This window comes from Triturus cristatus, chromosome 1_2 (assembly GCF_964204655.1).
Source record: "Triturus cristatus chromosome 1_2, aTriCri1.1, whole genome shotgun sequence".
Classification (NCBI taxonomy): Eukaryota; Metazoa; Chordata; class Amphibia; order Caudata; family Salamandridae; genus Triturus; species Triturus cristatus.
The window spans coordinates 47,738,866-47,752,766 of record NC_140580.1 but is presented as its reverse complement, the minus strand read 5'-3'; the positions used below and the strand labels follow the sequence as shown (position 1 = coordinate 47,752,766).

The following is a 13,901-nucleotide window of genomic DNA, read 5'->3' as shown; positions in this document are numbered from 1 at the left end:
GTAGCATAGATGGTTAATATGTCTCCTGCACATCATATAACATGCAGATGACAACGCCGTCTCCTCCTCCTGCTACAACAGGTCAACGCCATCTCCTCCTCCTGCTACAACACCCTCCGCATGCTCTGCAGGATCTACAAGTGGATCCCGACCGAAACAAGAAGAACGGTGACACAGGCCCTCGTCAGCAGCAAACTAGACTACGGCAACGCACTCTACGCAGGAATCCCAGCCAAACACCTGCGTCGACTACAACGCATCCAGAACGCCTCCGCCCGACTGATCCTCGACATCTCCCGCCGCAGCCACATCACCCCCCACCTGAGAGACCTGCACTTGCTCCCCGTCGACAAGAGGATCACCTTCAAGCTCCTCACCCACGCACACAAAGCACTCCACAACGCCGGACCAGCCTACCTGAACAGCAGACTCAGCTTCTACACCCCCACCCTCCAGCTCCGCTCCGCAAACCTCGCCCTCGCCGCTGTCCCCCCCGCATCCAACGAAAGACCTCCGGCAGCAGATCCTTCTCCTACCTCGCCGCCAAGACCTGGAACACCCTCCCGACCCACCTACGGCAGACCCTAGACCTACTCACATTCAGAAGACTCCTCAAGACCTGGCTCTTCGAGCAGTAGTAGCATCCACTCCTCCCCACCTCAGCGCCTTGAGACCCTCATGGGTAAGTAGCGCACTTTACAAGTGCTTTGATTGATTGATATTTTATCGTATGTAGATAGCTAAGTTGGTTACTGCTTTTAAGACCGATGTCCTTTTTTTTTTTTTTTTTTTTTTACGCGCAGTTCATAAATTGTAATCCTTCTAAAACAGCACAGTGAGCTATGAAGGACATGTGACTCTGTTGCAGGGATTCTGCTCATGCACAGAACTATGCGCAGGAAACCAGAACCTCCAGTGAATTGTGGTGTACCAAAAACTCACCTACGTACCCAGAACCCCAATCCGACTAGCATCAGTGTCCCATTCGTTATCCGTATTCTCCCGGAGGTCCCAATGTATAGACAACCCAGAACAAGCGACTTGGAGTACTCTCAGGAATGGTGGGAATCAGAAATACCTGTTCGTTATTATTCTCATATCAGTCCACAACAAGAGTAATCAGAGACACGGTAAAGTTTAAAATGTTTATTTTATAAACTACGTGTCCTAAGATGCAGTACTTTGGCTAACATAAGCAGACAAATGATTAAGATTAAAACCATCAGCATTGTTACAATACCATAGAAAATGAAGGGAGAAATCATATTACAAATGACAGTGGAATACAACCACCTTCCCTTCGCTAATAGGCTAGCATTATTATACTAATAGAAGGTCTCTAGGTTTGAATGGGGAACCCCATACCGTAAAGATCAGCTTAGATGAATTGCATCACAGGATCAGCTTTGCTCTGCGCCTGGAAAAGTTATTCTCCAGAATGTGTGTCTAATGCCTGCAAACTGCAATATTAAAGGCTCTCGACTTTCAGGTATTTGCAGCTGTGTGTGTGTTATGGCTAGAGACTGGGCCGATCAACCTGAACTCAAAAACATACATTGTTTGGTGGCTCAGACTGTTATTGCACTAAATGTTCAGACCAAGGTCGCAGTGCACGTCTAGGGATGTGAACAGACAGTTCTCATGCGAAGAAAAGGCAAGCAAGCGATTTTCAAATAATAACATGTATCTGCAGTGTCGTGTGCAAAAGCAGCAAAAGTGGCAAGATGGCGCTTCTCATTCTAACGCGCTTATGCTAACATAGCAATGTATGTATCTAAATTGCTGCCTTCACTACAACTCCTACACCATGAAACCCTCACTGTCTTATGTAACTCATCCTGTACATTGATTTACACATTTATATGATTTATTGTTAATGTATAATGTGTTTGATGTAAAGTGCTCGGACACCCTACGTTGGGGTGAGTAGCGTGATAAAAGAAATAAAACAAAATGGTGGTAAATTGTTGTTTGTATAAATATTTGGAGAGACCAATACATCTGCCACTCTTTCAGTGCATGCATATCTCTTATATACAGAGGCAGAACAATGACAAAAGCATTCCTCTCTTAGGTACTTGTGAAGTAACAACAAGCTGTGTGCCTTTATTTCCCCTCCATTGCATTTTCATCTAGGTACGTAATCCAGATAGCTTTCGCCAGGATACTGGAACAAAAGAATGCCTGATGGTCCCTTAAATTGGGCCTTTGTTTTGGGCCCAGCAGAAATTTAAAATAACAGCCCCCTCGCCAGCTACCCTTTCTGCCCAGACAGAAAGCAGACAACATGTAGGCGCTGCTGAATGTGTCCTTGTGTAGGAAAATTACACCAGGACGAGTTCAGCATATTTCAGTGGAGCCGGTCTTCTTGGCAGGGTAGACTGCATCCACTCTGTGAAAAGAGTTGGTAGACACCGTCTACCCGCATAGTCCCCACGAATCCCTTTTCCCTAAAACCCCTTATACCCCTTTTTACCTCTATCCACTCTGCACCATTATTTCACTCTTTCCTACCTTTTACTTCTACCCACCCTTAAGCCTTAAATTCACCCTTACCTCTAATCTCTACCCATCCCTAAATGCTAAAACCCCCTTTCGCTTTACTCCCTCCTAAAACCTAAATTATGTCCTATCTTTACTGGCACCTAAACCACTTTTTCTTTTATATAACTATTAAGTATGTTATTTAAAAAAGCAAAAACGTACTTGCGTGGTAAAGGTTTTGCATGCTAAAGGTTGTTTCTCTTAGATAAGTAACTGTCTCTTGAGAAGTTCAGGAAAGCCTAGCTGTTTCCCCTGCCAAATGGATAATTGAGCTGGCAGTGTTCAGTGTTTGTAGTTTTGCTCTCTTTGGTCTATATTTTCAGCACCACAATACTCTTGTTGGCTCCGGCTAGAGATATTAATTATTCCCCTCCACCAATCCCATCTGCCCCTAATTTCTGGATTTGCATGAGAGTTATGAGTCCAGTGCTGGTATGAGTTAGAAATAGCAGCTGCTTCTTATCTCACCTCTTCCGGTCACAGAAATGCACACACTCATGAGTAAGCAAAGTAATTAAGATGCAAAAATAATATTTAGAAGACTGTTCAAAGATATGTTTCCAAAGAAATGTTGTTTGAAATGTGACTATTTGAAGATCAGTATGACACTGTTTTGTCTTACTTTTTTCTTTGCTGAATTGTTGTGGTGTTGCCGACGTCTGAAGGCATGTCAAATTTAAACTATGAACAAGAGATATATTCTGGCTTATTACGTCAAGTAGCACAGTAAACAAAATAGTCCTGTCGGTAGCTTAGTACATTTGGAAAACCAATATTTCTCAATGATAGAACAGAAAAATCACTCAACATAACTAGAAATAGAAAACGCAACCAGAAAAAAAGAGATTACTTCAAAATGCATGTATTAAAGCGCAAGTACTGGCGAGGCTTGAAGCATTTTGCCAATAGTAAAAAGTGAGGACATAACGAGGGGCAGTAAAAGGGTAAAGTAAAACCAGTTGAAGAGAAGGAGCGGGCAAGGGGTGCCATTCACACGGCACAGTATCCGGTGGAGGGATCTTGTTACAGTAGCTTCTGTGGTGTGAGCAGGTGTTTAGGGGTAAAATGTTGTGCCTCTGCTGGACCCGGCACTGCTGAGAGCGCTTAACCCGCTGCTAGGATGGTCTGCTTCTAAGGGAATATGTGTGCCCTGCCTGCTTACTGCCTCCTTTAGTCTCCTCTACTTCTGTTACACTTCTATCCCCCAGTCAGGCGTGGACTCTCTGTCCCCCTCCTGCTCATCCTACAGGCCGCCCCACAGGTCTGAGATTGTGTCCACGCATTAATGGGTGTATATTACTCGCCGCCGCTCTCACCGGTGCCCGGGCCAGTATGCTGAATGCCTGGCAGAACTGATGAGAAGGAGTGTGAGGTGGCATGGATCCGAATGTTGTGCCCTAGAGTATGTTTTGTCCTTGAGTGAACAGAGTGGCTTGTGTGTGGCCCAGAATCCTGAACGCAGAGTGCCTGCAGAAGGCTCTGGGGCCTTGTATTCATCTTCCAGCAGCGACCTGTTGTGGGCACCTCCTCTCGGCATGGTAGTGTTCCCCAAGAGCCAGGCGTTTAGTGTGGGAATGATGGTGAACACACGAGGACGACCTTGCTTTGTATTAAGGCAACATGTCCTGATAAGAGAAGCACATAATAACCACTGGGCAAGTAAAGTAACTGTGTGTCCCTGACCAGCCAACCTAGAAAATGTTCTCACTGCGAGTGAGGGGCGGGGCCTCCATGTGAGGGGCCCCTCCGCTCCCACTGACTAAAGGGGCCCGGAGGAGGGGGCGGGCTAAAACCATATTGGCCTTTAGAGGTCATTCTGCATCCTATCAAATAGAAGAAAGCGAGGCTTCTAAAGCTGACATGGGGGGCTTTTAAAACGCAGACTGGTTTTCAACCCCACAAAGCCTCCAGCACAAGAGCTGGGCACCTGCTCCATGTATCGGTTTGCAGCTCACTGTGTGACATCGCCTGTCACGGGTGACCGTATGAAGAAAGACAATGTGTGGCACACAGCAGCACTGTGTGCCTTGCCAGGTTTAGTGTTTGCTGCTCAAAGTGTTTGGGCATTAAAGGTAATGTTTGCTTAATCACAAAACGACTACCGATTTTCTAAACTGTATTTATGTATTTGTTTGGCGTGGGGATATTGGCGCAATGTTGATTCTTATGATTGAAACAGGTGGCTAAAAGAATTAGTGGAGATAATCTTTTCAGTAGGTAACGAACGTTGTTTTGAAAAAAAATATGTAAGCTGTGTAATATTGCTTATTCATACCCAACCAATCCTAGCTGCAGAACCTAACATCGCATGCCTTGGGACAAACTTCAAAGACCATAGGAATATAGAGCAATATGGTTTGTTCCTTTATAGTGCTGTTCATAGACGCAGGTATTCGTAACTTTTGATCAGAAACAGTCCCAGTGTCATTGTTTGGTTGTTCTCTAACCTCTGTCCGGTTTTCTTCCAGGTACAGCTATGAGCAATACAAAGAGACAGCCGATTGGCTGCTGGCCAACACCGAGCACCGCCCCCTGGTGGCCGTTGTCTGTGGCTCCGGGCTGGGAAACCTGGCGGATCTTCTGAAGGAGCAAGTGGCCTTTAAATATGAAGATGTTCCTAACTTCCCCGAAAGCACCGGTAGGAGGACAGCTTATCTTTTCCGCAACCAAGTCTTGTAAATGATATGTCATGGGGTTTCTAGCTGGGATGGTGGGGCTAGAAGGGTGCCCTGCTGAGCAGGCTGGACTTGTGGATGCAGGCGTTACAACTTGTATACCCTTGTGTACCAATCGCAATGGTTCTTGAGCCCGGGCATCATCGTTTGATTAACAGTTGGTGGGGACTCAACATTTTTTTTTTTTTTTCTTCTAACCTTATACATCTGATGATAATTAGAGTGTTCATTCTCCTGGTGAGGGATGTCGCCCGAGGTAGGATCTGTGAGTGCAGATATATGAATTTGCAGCAGAATAAAAAAAATCTACAGAAGCAATATATCTCATCCTGTAAGGGTTTCTTCTGTCTGTCCAGTCAACAAACGGCAGTGGAGTGATGCGCCTCAGAAGTCTGTGTGGTAGCTGATGATGCCACCGAGATTGGGGTTCCCGCATCCCACAAGTACCCAGGCATTGGATGGGGAGGAACCGTGTGCATAGTTTCATAAGCAGAGGCTCTGTACCGCAGAACGAGTAAACACGCTCTGCGCATGGCGTCTGTTCAAGTGAGGAAAAAATATTATTTTCTGCTCCCGATAATAAGAAAAGGCCCCACTAAACCCTCTTCTGTGTTACAGTGTGAAGGATTTTAAACACACCGATAAAGCATTAAGATGCTTTTAGGACATTGAAATTCAGTTATGGGAAATGGACAGATAATCACTCAGATGTGGTTACAAGGAGAAAGAGCAGAGAACAGTTGTCAGAAAAGGGTAGGTTTTCATGAGTTTGTCGGACTATTAAAACAAAAAATGGCAGGGATAGAGATTCATTGCTAGGGCCTTACAGGGCACACAATGCTTGTAATTTCAGTCCCTCAAACATTTCTGGTGGGCGAAGGGGTTGGTGTGCTTGAATCAAATACCTTAACTGGGATTTTTAAGGTTGCATTTAAACCTTGGTGTATAATAGTTTCTGCATAGATCTAACACATGGTTTAATTGCCCCCCCCCCCCCCCCCCCCCCCGGTAACACAGATTTTGAATTGAATCTTATGCTCTGTGAGGAGCTAATGGAGGGGTTTCAAATTTCGGCAAATGTGCTCTGACTTCTGTTGGTGATTTGTAGAAGGCCAGTAGCTTGTTTACTTATGTTTTTGGGTGTTAAGTTTTTGCTTGTTTAATCCAGGGAGAACAGTGGCTGCCACCTAACTGGTTGGACCCCGTTTTGGTAAATTTGTCACAAACCCTTGTTGCCCTTTTGTGTAGCAGTGGCAATGGACAACTTATGATTTCTTGTTTACTCATCTGCTGTCTCTTTTTGTGACTTCCAGCTGATGGCAGAGGTACAACCCACCGTTTAATTGGTGGAGAGGGTACTCACTGCATTATTAGGTCGAGCGTTCAAGACCTCTTGTTTATACTTTAGTATATACTTATTATATACTTATATGTGTGTGTACTTTGTGGGCTCTGGAGATCAGCCCTAGGACTTGTCTGCTTCCGCTTAAGGATTGTTTTTCTGTTCAACTGCCTCTATTTAACTGTCTTGATCAAAAACGACCAGCAGAGGTCAGTAAAATACCAGAATTGTTTTCTGCTGAGGGACTTTCTTTTTTTATTTTTCTGGAAACTGCCTCTATTTAACTTTCTTGATTAAAAATGACCAGCAGAGTTCACTAAAATACTAGAAACACTTTACACTCTCTAGATTCCAGTCCATAGAAATTGTCTTCCACGAGCACCCGCAGACAATCATTTTTTTCAAATCTTATATTTTCAGTGATATGATCACCGAAGGCCCTGATTTTATATTAAAAATAGAGCTTTGGGTTATACCATTTCCCACTGAAAGGCAATCTTTCTCTCCATGTGTTCCCATTCCTGGTGTGTCACGCAGTTTGGTGCCTACTTTCCCTCCATGTTAAAGAACAGCAGATGTTTCAGCACTCAGGCTAATGTGCTGCATAGCTAAATACATACAAGGTTCCAAAGGCGAAACCAATTGCATTGCAAATGCTTGTTATCATGATTGTGTTTACTTTTTCTTTCAGTCCCTGGCCACGCTGGGCGGTTGGTGTTTGGTAACTTGAATGGCAAGCCATGTGTCTGCATGCAGGGCCGGTTTCACATGTATGAAGGATACCCGCTGTGGAAGGTGAGTGTGTTCTCACAACGAGATTTCCTCACAGGATCTCTGCTGTAATTTCTAGGCATTTACTGCCAGAATTTTGAGTGTTATTAAAAAAAAAAAAAATCTACCTACAAAAATATTGACTGCAGAATATATACTACCACTATTATCATCAAGGTAATAATCTACACATAAGTATAGAATTACTATTCTTAACTTCTCAATATGCGTATCATCAAGGTACATAGATGTGGTGTGAAGAATATTAAAACTATACTCGCCTATATTGTATTGTTTTTTTAATTGCATTTAAATGGCGCATACTACCCCCTGACGAGGCGTCAAAGCGCTTTTTCGGTGACTAGCATACTTACCTTGATGATATGGTGCATATTCTGCAGTCATTGTTCTTTAATGATGTGTGACCATGATATGCTGACACAATCCTCAGCAGGGATTCACAGTTTGAGGTGTGCTAAACCAGGATGTTGTTGCTGATTCAGAAGGCGTCGGTGCAGCTGGTCTCTTCATCACTTAAAGTGACTTTAGAGTCCTAAAAAGGATATTTTGAGCGTGGAATTCTGCCCCTCGACGGCGAGATCTTGACTGACACTGGTGGAATGCTGCAAGGACAGGGTTGGATTGGGGCCACAGTTCCGCCCCAGCAGCCAAAAATAGAGGCTGGCATTCGCAGATCACGACCCTTTGCAATGAGCTGCTTGGCTATGATAATTGAGCTAAGGGTTGGCAAACATTTGCAGTAATCAAAGTATTCTAAGGCTGTTGGGGCCAGTACTTCAATTGAAAATCAGCATTCCAATGGAAAAAAATATTCGAAGCTCAGAGTTATGAAAAATACTAGGAACTCGTGTTTAATTGCTTTTTTATCTAAAAGTTTGCTGTGGACGTTTTGATTATTGTCTGCTGGGAAACAGGAAATGACAAAGACCTGGAGTGCCCTGGGCTTAGAAATATTTGTTTTTACAGTACTGTAGAGAGGCGCTCCAATGCTCAGAGACTGGTGAAAGGTGTAACTATTTATTTTGGTACACTGCTAACATCACGTTTAAATTCCAATAAAGGCAATGACGCTAGTGTGTAAATGTACAAATACATAAAATAGTGTCACTTTACTCACATACATGCAGTTTTATAGAGCACAAAATTGGCCCAGAGGCGTTGGAGTGCTTTACATAGGCACCAGATAACATTCCAAACGGTCAGAATGTGTTTTTTGGGCCTCATGTAAATTAAGTCACTTGCCCCGAATCACAGGATGTTGAGCTGACCCTGGGACTCCAATCGAATTTGCCAGTTTCAAAATGGGCTAAGGCCACAATCTCTCCTTGTTGACTGCATGAATTGATTTATGGCAGGCAAAGGAGAGCAGCAGAGACTCCCCTGTTGCATGCAGGGGGGGACACAAAAATAACCGAGGAGCCCCTTGCTGGCCCCTTCTAGTCCTCTCCCCTGCCCCAGTCCCCTGCAAAGCAAGTGCTGATAGCTTCCGATCACCAGCTCCTTGAGGCCGCTGTCACATCTGGAAGGAGCCAGAGGGCAGAAGCACCTCATGCTGTGACAGCCCAGCAGCCCATTGTCATTCTGCCTCTGACAGTGCATTAGCCTGACCTAAATGTGCATCTGGTCAGGCTCATTATATGCATGCAAAAGCCTTAACTATAGCTTTTGACGATGTGCCCTTGTGGTGGAGACCGAGATGGCCACCAACAAACCGGCGCACTAACGGGACTCAACCACAGACCCATTGGCCGACTTCCCGCCTTGTCCATCTGAGGCTCTGCTTGGACGTCTGCTCCTGTGCACTCCCAAGCTGGGTGAGTGGAGGACTTGCTGAGTGCATGTCTTCTGAGAGCTTGCCAAATATCAGAGCTCCAGTAGTGATCTGTCCTTGTTCTGGACAAAGGTATGGATGTTTAGGAAGTAGATCTTTTAACACTGTTGGCACCCCTGGGGAAGTTAGGTGAAGGTAACAGTTTGCTTTTCCTTTATTGAGTCGGGATTTGAGAGAGAAATCTACAAATGGCATCTTGCTGGTCCACATGGTTGTATCTAAAAATATTATTTGAAAAAATGCCGTCTGACAGAAATATTGTGTTTTTAAATATTTCTTACCGCAATATCGTTCCTTTGGGTTTATATTATTTTGGATGTATGTTTTCTATTGTTCACTCCAGGCGGGCATTATTTTTGTAAACCACATTTAGGACACAATATATCGGGCAGACGAGATCTTGGTTTTTATTTTGTGTTACCGTTTAGGTCCAGAGGAGCAGATTGTCACTATATGCAGTTCTGACGTGTCTGTCCCTCGTTTTAAGGTGACGTTCCCAATCCGGGTCTTCCACCTGATTGGTGTGCAGACTCTCATCGTAACTAATGCCGCCGGAGGCCTGCACGAGGATTACAGAGTGGGGCACATCATGGTGATCAAGGACCACATCAACTTTCCGGGCTTTGCGGGGCAGAACCCGCTAGTGGGTCCTAATGAAGACCGGTGAGGAGACCTGCCTCCTTGACAGGAGATTGTACTCCCTTACCAAGTCTTACTTTCTCATCGTGGGTATCTTTGCTGATAGTGCTCACAATGTCATTGTTACTTTTCTCTCCCTCACTTGTTTTCTGCATGCTCCTTCCCCCTCACCTCTTCTCTACCTTCCGTGTTTCATGCCTTTCCTCTTCCCTTTTCTTACCCCGTCTGCTCCCTCTTCATGCCACACCTTTCCTACCCTGTACCTTCCTGTCCTCGCCACTTTTTATTTTCCTAGCACAAGTTTTCCTCCCCTCTCCTTTTTTCCTTCTCTCTTTTATTGTTCCTCTTTCTTTTTTTTTTTTTTTACCATCCCATCTGCTTCCCCTTTTCTGGCCCCAATTTATTTTCCAGTTCATCTCCCTTCTGTGCCCCTTCCATATTCTTCCTTTCCCACTCTTCTCCACTTTTCTGTTCCCTCTTCATTCTCCTCAAGTTTTTCTCTCTTCACTCTCTGTTCGTCTCCATATCGTGCTCCACTTGCCCATCCTTACTTCACTTATTGGTCGACCCTCCTGTTTTTGTCTCTTTCGGAACATGGTGTTCGGTTGGTAATTTCTCTTCTTTGCCGGTGCAGGTTCGGCCCCCGGTTCCCACCCATGTCGGACGCCTATGACCGTGACCTGAGGAAGCTGGCCATGTCAGCCAGCAGAGACCTGGGCTATGCGGCGGAGCTTCACGAGGGGGTGTACTGCGGCATAGGGGGCCCCTGCTTCGAAACCATCGCAGAGTGCCGCTTCTTGAACCGCCTGGGGGCAGATGCTGTGGGTAAGGATGCCGTGCCGTTTCTGGGTGACGTCCGATGCGGAAACACTGATTGAAATTAAAGGGGCGAGAGTGCCAACTGACAAGGTCGCTAAGCCTTAATTGTTGAACACCCAAAACAGAAATTCTTGGGTTTTTCGCAGTTCTCCCCTGCAGTAGAGGAATCTTTGTTTTAGGGAACTGTTTGATAGGTGACTGTCCAGATTTGGTGCCTCACTCATGCATTCCTGTTACACCCACCCTTATTTATGGAGCGCTTTCTGTCAGTAAGGTTTTGAGCCCACTACCTGCTCATTACAGTGCCGCCTTGTGTCTCCCTTCTTCTTTCTAGGCATGAGCACGGTACACGAGGTCGTCGTTGCCCGTCACTGTGGACTGCGGGTGCTCGGCATTTCCCTCATCACCAACCAGGCGGTGATGGACTACAACAGCGAGGCGCGTGCCAACCACGAAGAGGTGCTGAAAGCTGGCAGGGAGAGTGCAAAGATGATGGAGAAGCTGCTGACCACATTGCTGCCACGGATTGAGACTAACAATAATGTCAACTAGATGCACGCGCGTGTGTGTGTGTGTGTGTGTGTGTGTGTGTGGGTGTGTGGGGAGTAAAAGCTTGGGGTCAGTGGCCTGCCCAGAGGTCTCTATCTTGGATAACAGATTATCAAGCAACCTTTCAAACAAAATTCTGCACTTAACTGCTGAGAGCTGACACCCCACTTCACTGTGATGGATGACTGGATAGCTTATGAAGGCAAATATCCAGACTATAACTTTAGCAACAAGAGGTCAAACTTGGTTACCCGTATTGCCTCTTTTCAAGACTTCTAATTTGGCTCGCGAACCCTGTTTCACTGGTGCCATACTCTGATAAAGACAAGATGGCCCCAATCCCCAGTAAGCTGTTGACCACCCAGACTTGCTGAAACCCTTGTCATGAGCACTGTACACGTTGAGGACCTAGTTCACATCCACTTGAGTTCACAAAGTGTTTGGTGCAAGTGGCACCAGTAGTCTCTGAGCTGGTCTATACATTTAATTTAAAAAAAATGTAGGCCTAGGAGGAATTTCAATTATGCTGACGTAATTTCAGTAATTACGTGTTACTTTTTGATGCAGAATTACTGCTATTGACACAAAAACGCCTGCTCGCTTATTTAAGAGTAATTTGGGGGGAAAATCCTACTGCAAGAGCACAATTAGTGGCAGGAGCTATTCTTGTTATGTTGGCATATAGCGCATCTCCTTAACACAAAATGTAACCTCACGCATATTTTGTACTTGAGGGGAATTATTTCCTCTGAGAAAATAGTGCTAACTGCACAATTACTCTTCTGCAATCTCACAGACTTTTGAGTAATTCTGCGTGATTACGCTATACGAAATTACTCGAGTTACGCTCACCCCAAATAAAGAAAAAGTGGGGTCTTGGTTATTTAACGGTTTTCTTCAAAGCGTTCAGCAATCTATTCTTCTGTAGATTACCATTCTGCAATTGATTGTGCCCTGGCATCAGGGATGCTTAGTATCTGACGATAACATTATATTATTTGGTACACTACAGAAAGCTGTGACTCCAGACCATTTTTATTTTATATATTTATGTTTTTAACTAACTTTCCCATTATGTCTATCCAGTCATCCATCCTGCGTGAGTTGTAAATTGAGGTGGTGCATTTGTGGCACCAGGACTCTCCTCCGCCACACCTTCCCTCCAACACTGTTACAGAGCCTTCCGCTCCTTGGGGCTGGTCTTTATGAGCTGGGCATCTTAAAGCAAGCCCTGCACTTTCTGCTTCTACTTAGACTTGAATTTATGGAACCAAATAATTGCCTGTAGAGAATGTTGGTTTGCTACACAAGCTTTCATACTGTGCCTTTTGCTAGCTGGGCCTGGCACCTTTGCTCGCTGCTGCTGCTGCTCCCGCTGCCCTAGGGTACCTGACTCTCAGTGGGTGGGTTTGGCACCAGGTGCTAAATTGGTGCCAACCAAAGGGTGCACACATGCACAGGAACTGATTAATATGTGTGGTGTATCTCAAAAATACATTCTTAGCAGATGAGAGCAAGAACGTCTTGTACACAGCGGTGTCGCTAATATCACTCTGTATGCGGGCCACTGCAAGGGTACAGCATTCGGCCCAAACAGAACGAGGCTCGCTTTAGTTCTACAGAGCAGTCTTGCACTACAGAGGTCCAGCGTTTGGTGCCTGTGTTGCTTACACTTCTCTCCCTTAGCATCTGCTGTGGCACCTTCTGGGGTGTACAGCTCTCCTCGCGCGCCGTGTACCACCGAACTAGTATTTAAGCACCAAGAGGCCTTTCAGTTTGTGGTGTGTGCTGGATAAGTAGTCACTCCTGGATCCCACCCGGGCGATGTTGGTTCCTGCAAGTGAAACAAGCATGTTTTTGATGCTACGCACCTCCTTGGTCTCGTATGACGGTACAAACCGCTCCTGCGCAGGTTATCTGTGGGAGCGCAGCCAGGGCAGGAGCTCACATTCCGCCACGTGCACCTATGAATTATATTTTAAATTATATGAGTTGAGTCTGTCATATATATTTTAAATTATATGAGTTGAGTCTGTCCTATTACCTGAAGTGTAGTGTGTAGTGCCTTCAAAGCGGATATCCCATCACAGAAAAAAGTGCTTGGGGAAGATCCATAGCCCAGGCGTTCTCCTTTTTGGGCCCACAATAATATTGGTGTAGAGCACCTCCATGCATGAAGTACTGCCTCCGAAAATCTACATGGATTGGACAGTAGCATGTGCTAACCTGCTATCCTTGCTGCAAGTGCAACGTTCATAGCATGTGAACTAATGTGCTTCGACCCCAGGGACTCCACGGAGAGGGCACTCCACCTTGTAATCAGACTACAGATTAGCAAAAAACGTGAGTCATTTGGGGGTAAAATCGGTTGACTCCTCACAATTGCATGCTTTACTTGAACAGTGCGAAAAGCTGGCCTCGGATCATCCTAACCTGCGGCAAACCCCAGTTGGGTTCACCCACTGCGCTGTGAAGTTGTTGTCCAGTAACCAGGATCCCTAGCAGTTCATTGAGTAAAGACGCCCTCGCAGTTGGAATACTCCACAGTGGACCCTGCTGCCAGTTATGCGGCATTGCAAACACACTTTGATTAAAGGGTGATGTTGGGGATTATTTCTGTATGTTAACTGTAATAACCATATGTATTTATGTATTTAAATGCGGTTGTTGGAGCGGTTCTCCTGAAGAGCGGTGTCTTGGATGCTCAGAA

At 45.3% G+C, this 13,901-nt stretch overlaps 1 protein-coding gene across 2 annotated transcripts in view; it reads left to right on the top strand.

Annotated features, from left to right (window-relative positions):
• PNP (purine nucleoside phosphorylase) overlaps positions 1-13,271 on the top strand; it is a 110,054-nt gene extending 96,783 nt beyond the window's left edge. For both annotated transcript variants that reach the window (XM_085600984.1, XM_085600974.1), the window contains exons 2-6: positions 5,013-5,182; positions 7,253-7,356; positions 9,672-9,847; positions 10,458-10,648; positions 10,977-13,271. In XM_085600984.1, coding sequence (XP_085457110.1) covers positions 5,013-5,182; positions 7,253-7,356; positions 9,672-9,847; positions 10,458-10,648; positions 10,977-11,194 — 859 coding nt within the window. In that variant the 3' untranslated portion in view covers positions 11,195-13,271. The remainder of the gene's footprint in view (positions 1-5,012; positions 5,183-7,252; positions 7,357-9,671; positions 9,848-10,457; positions 10,649-10,976) is intronic.
• The last annotated feature ends 630 nt before the right edge of the window (positions 13,272-13,901 follow it).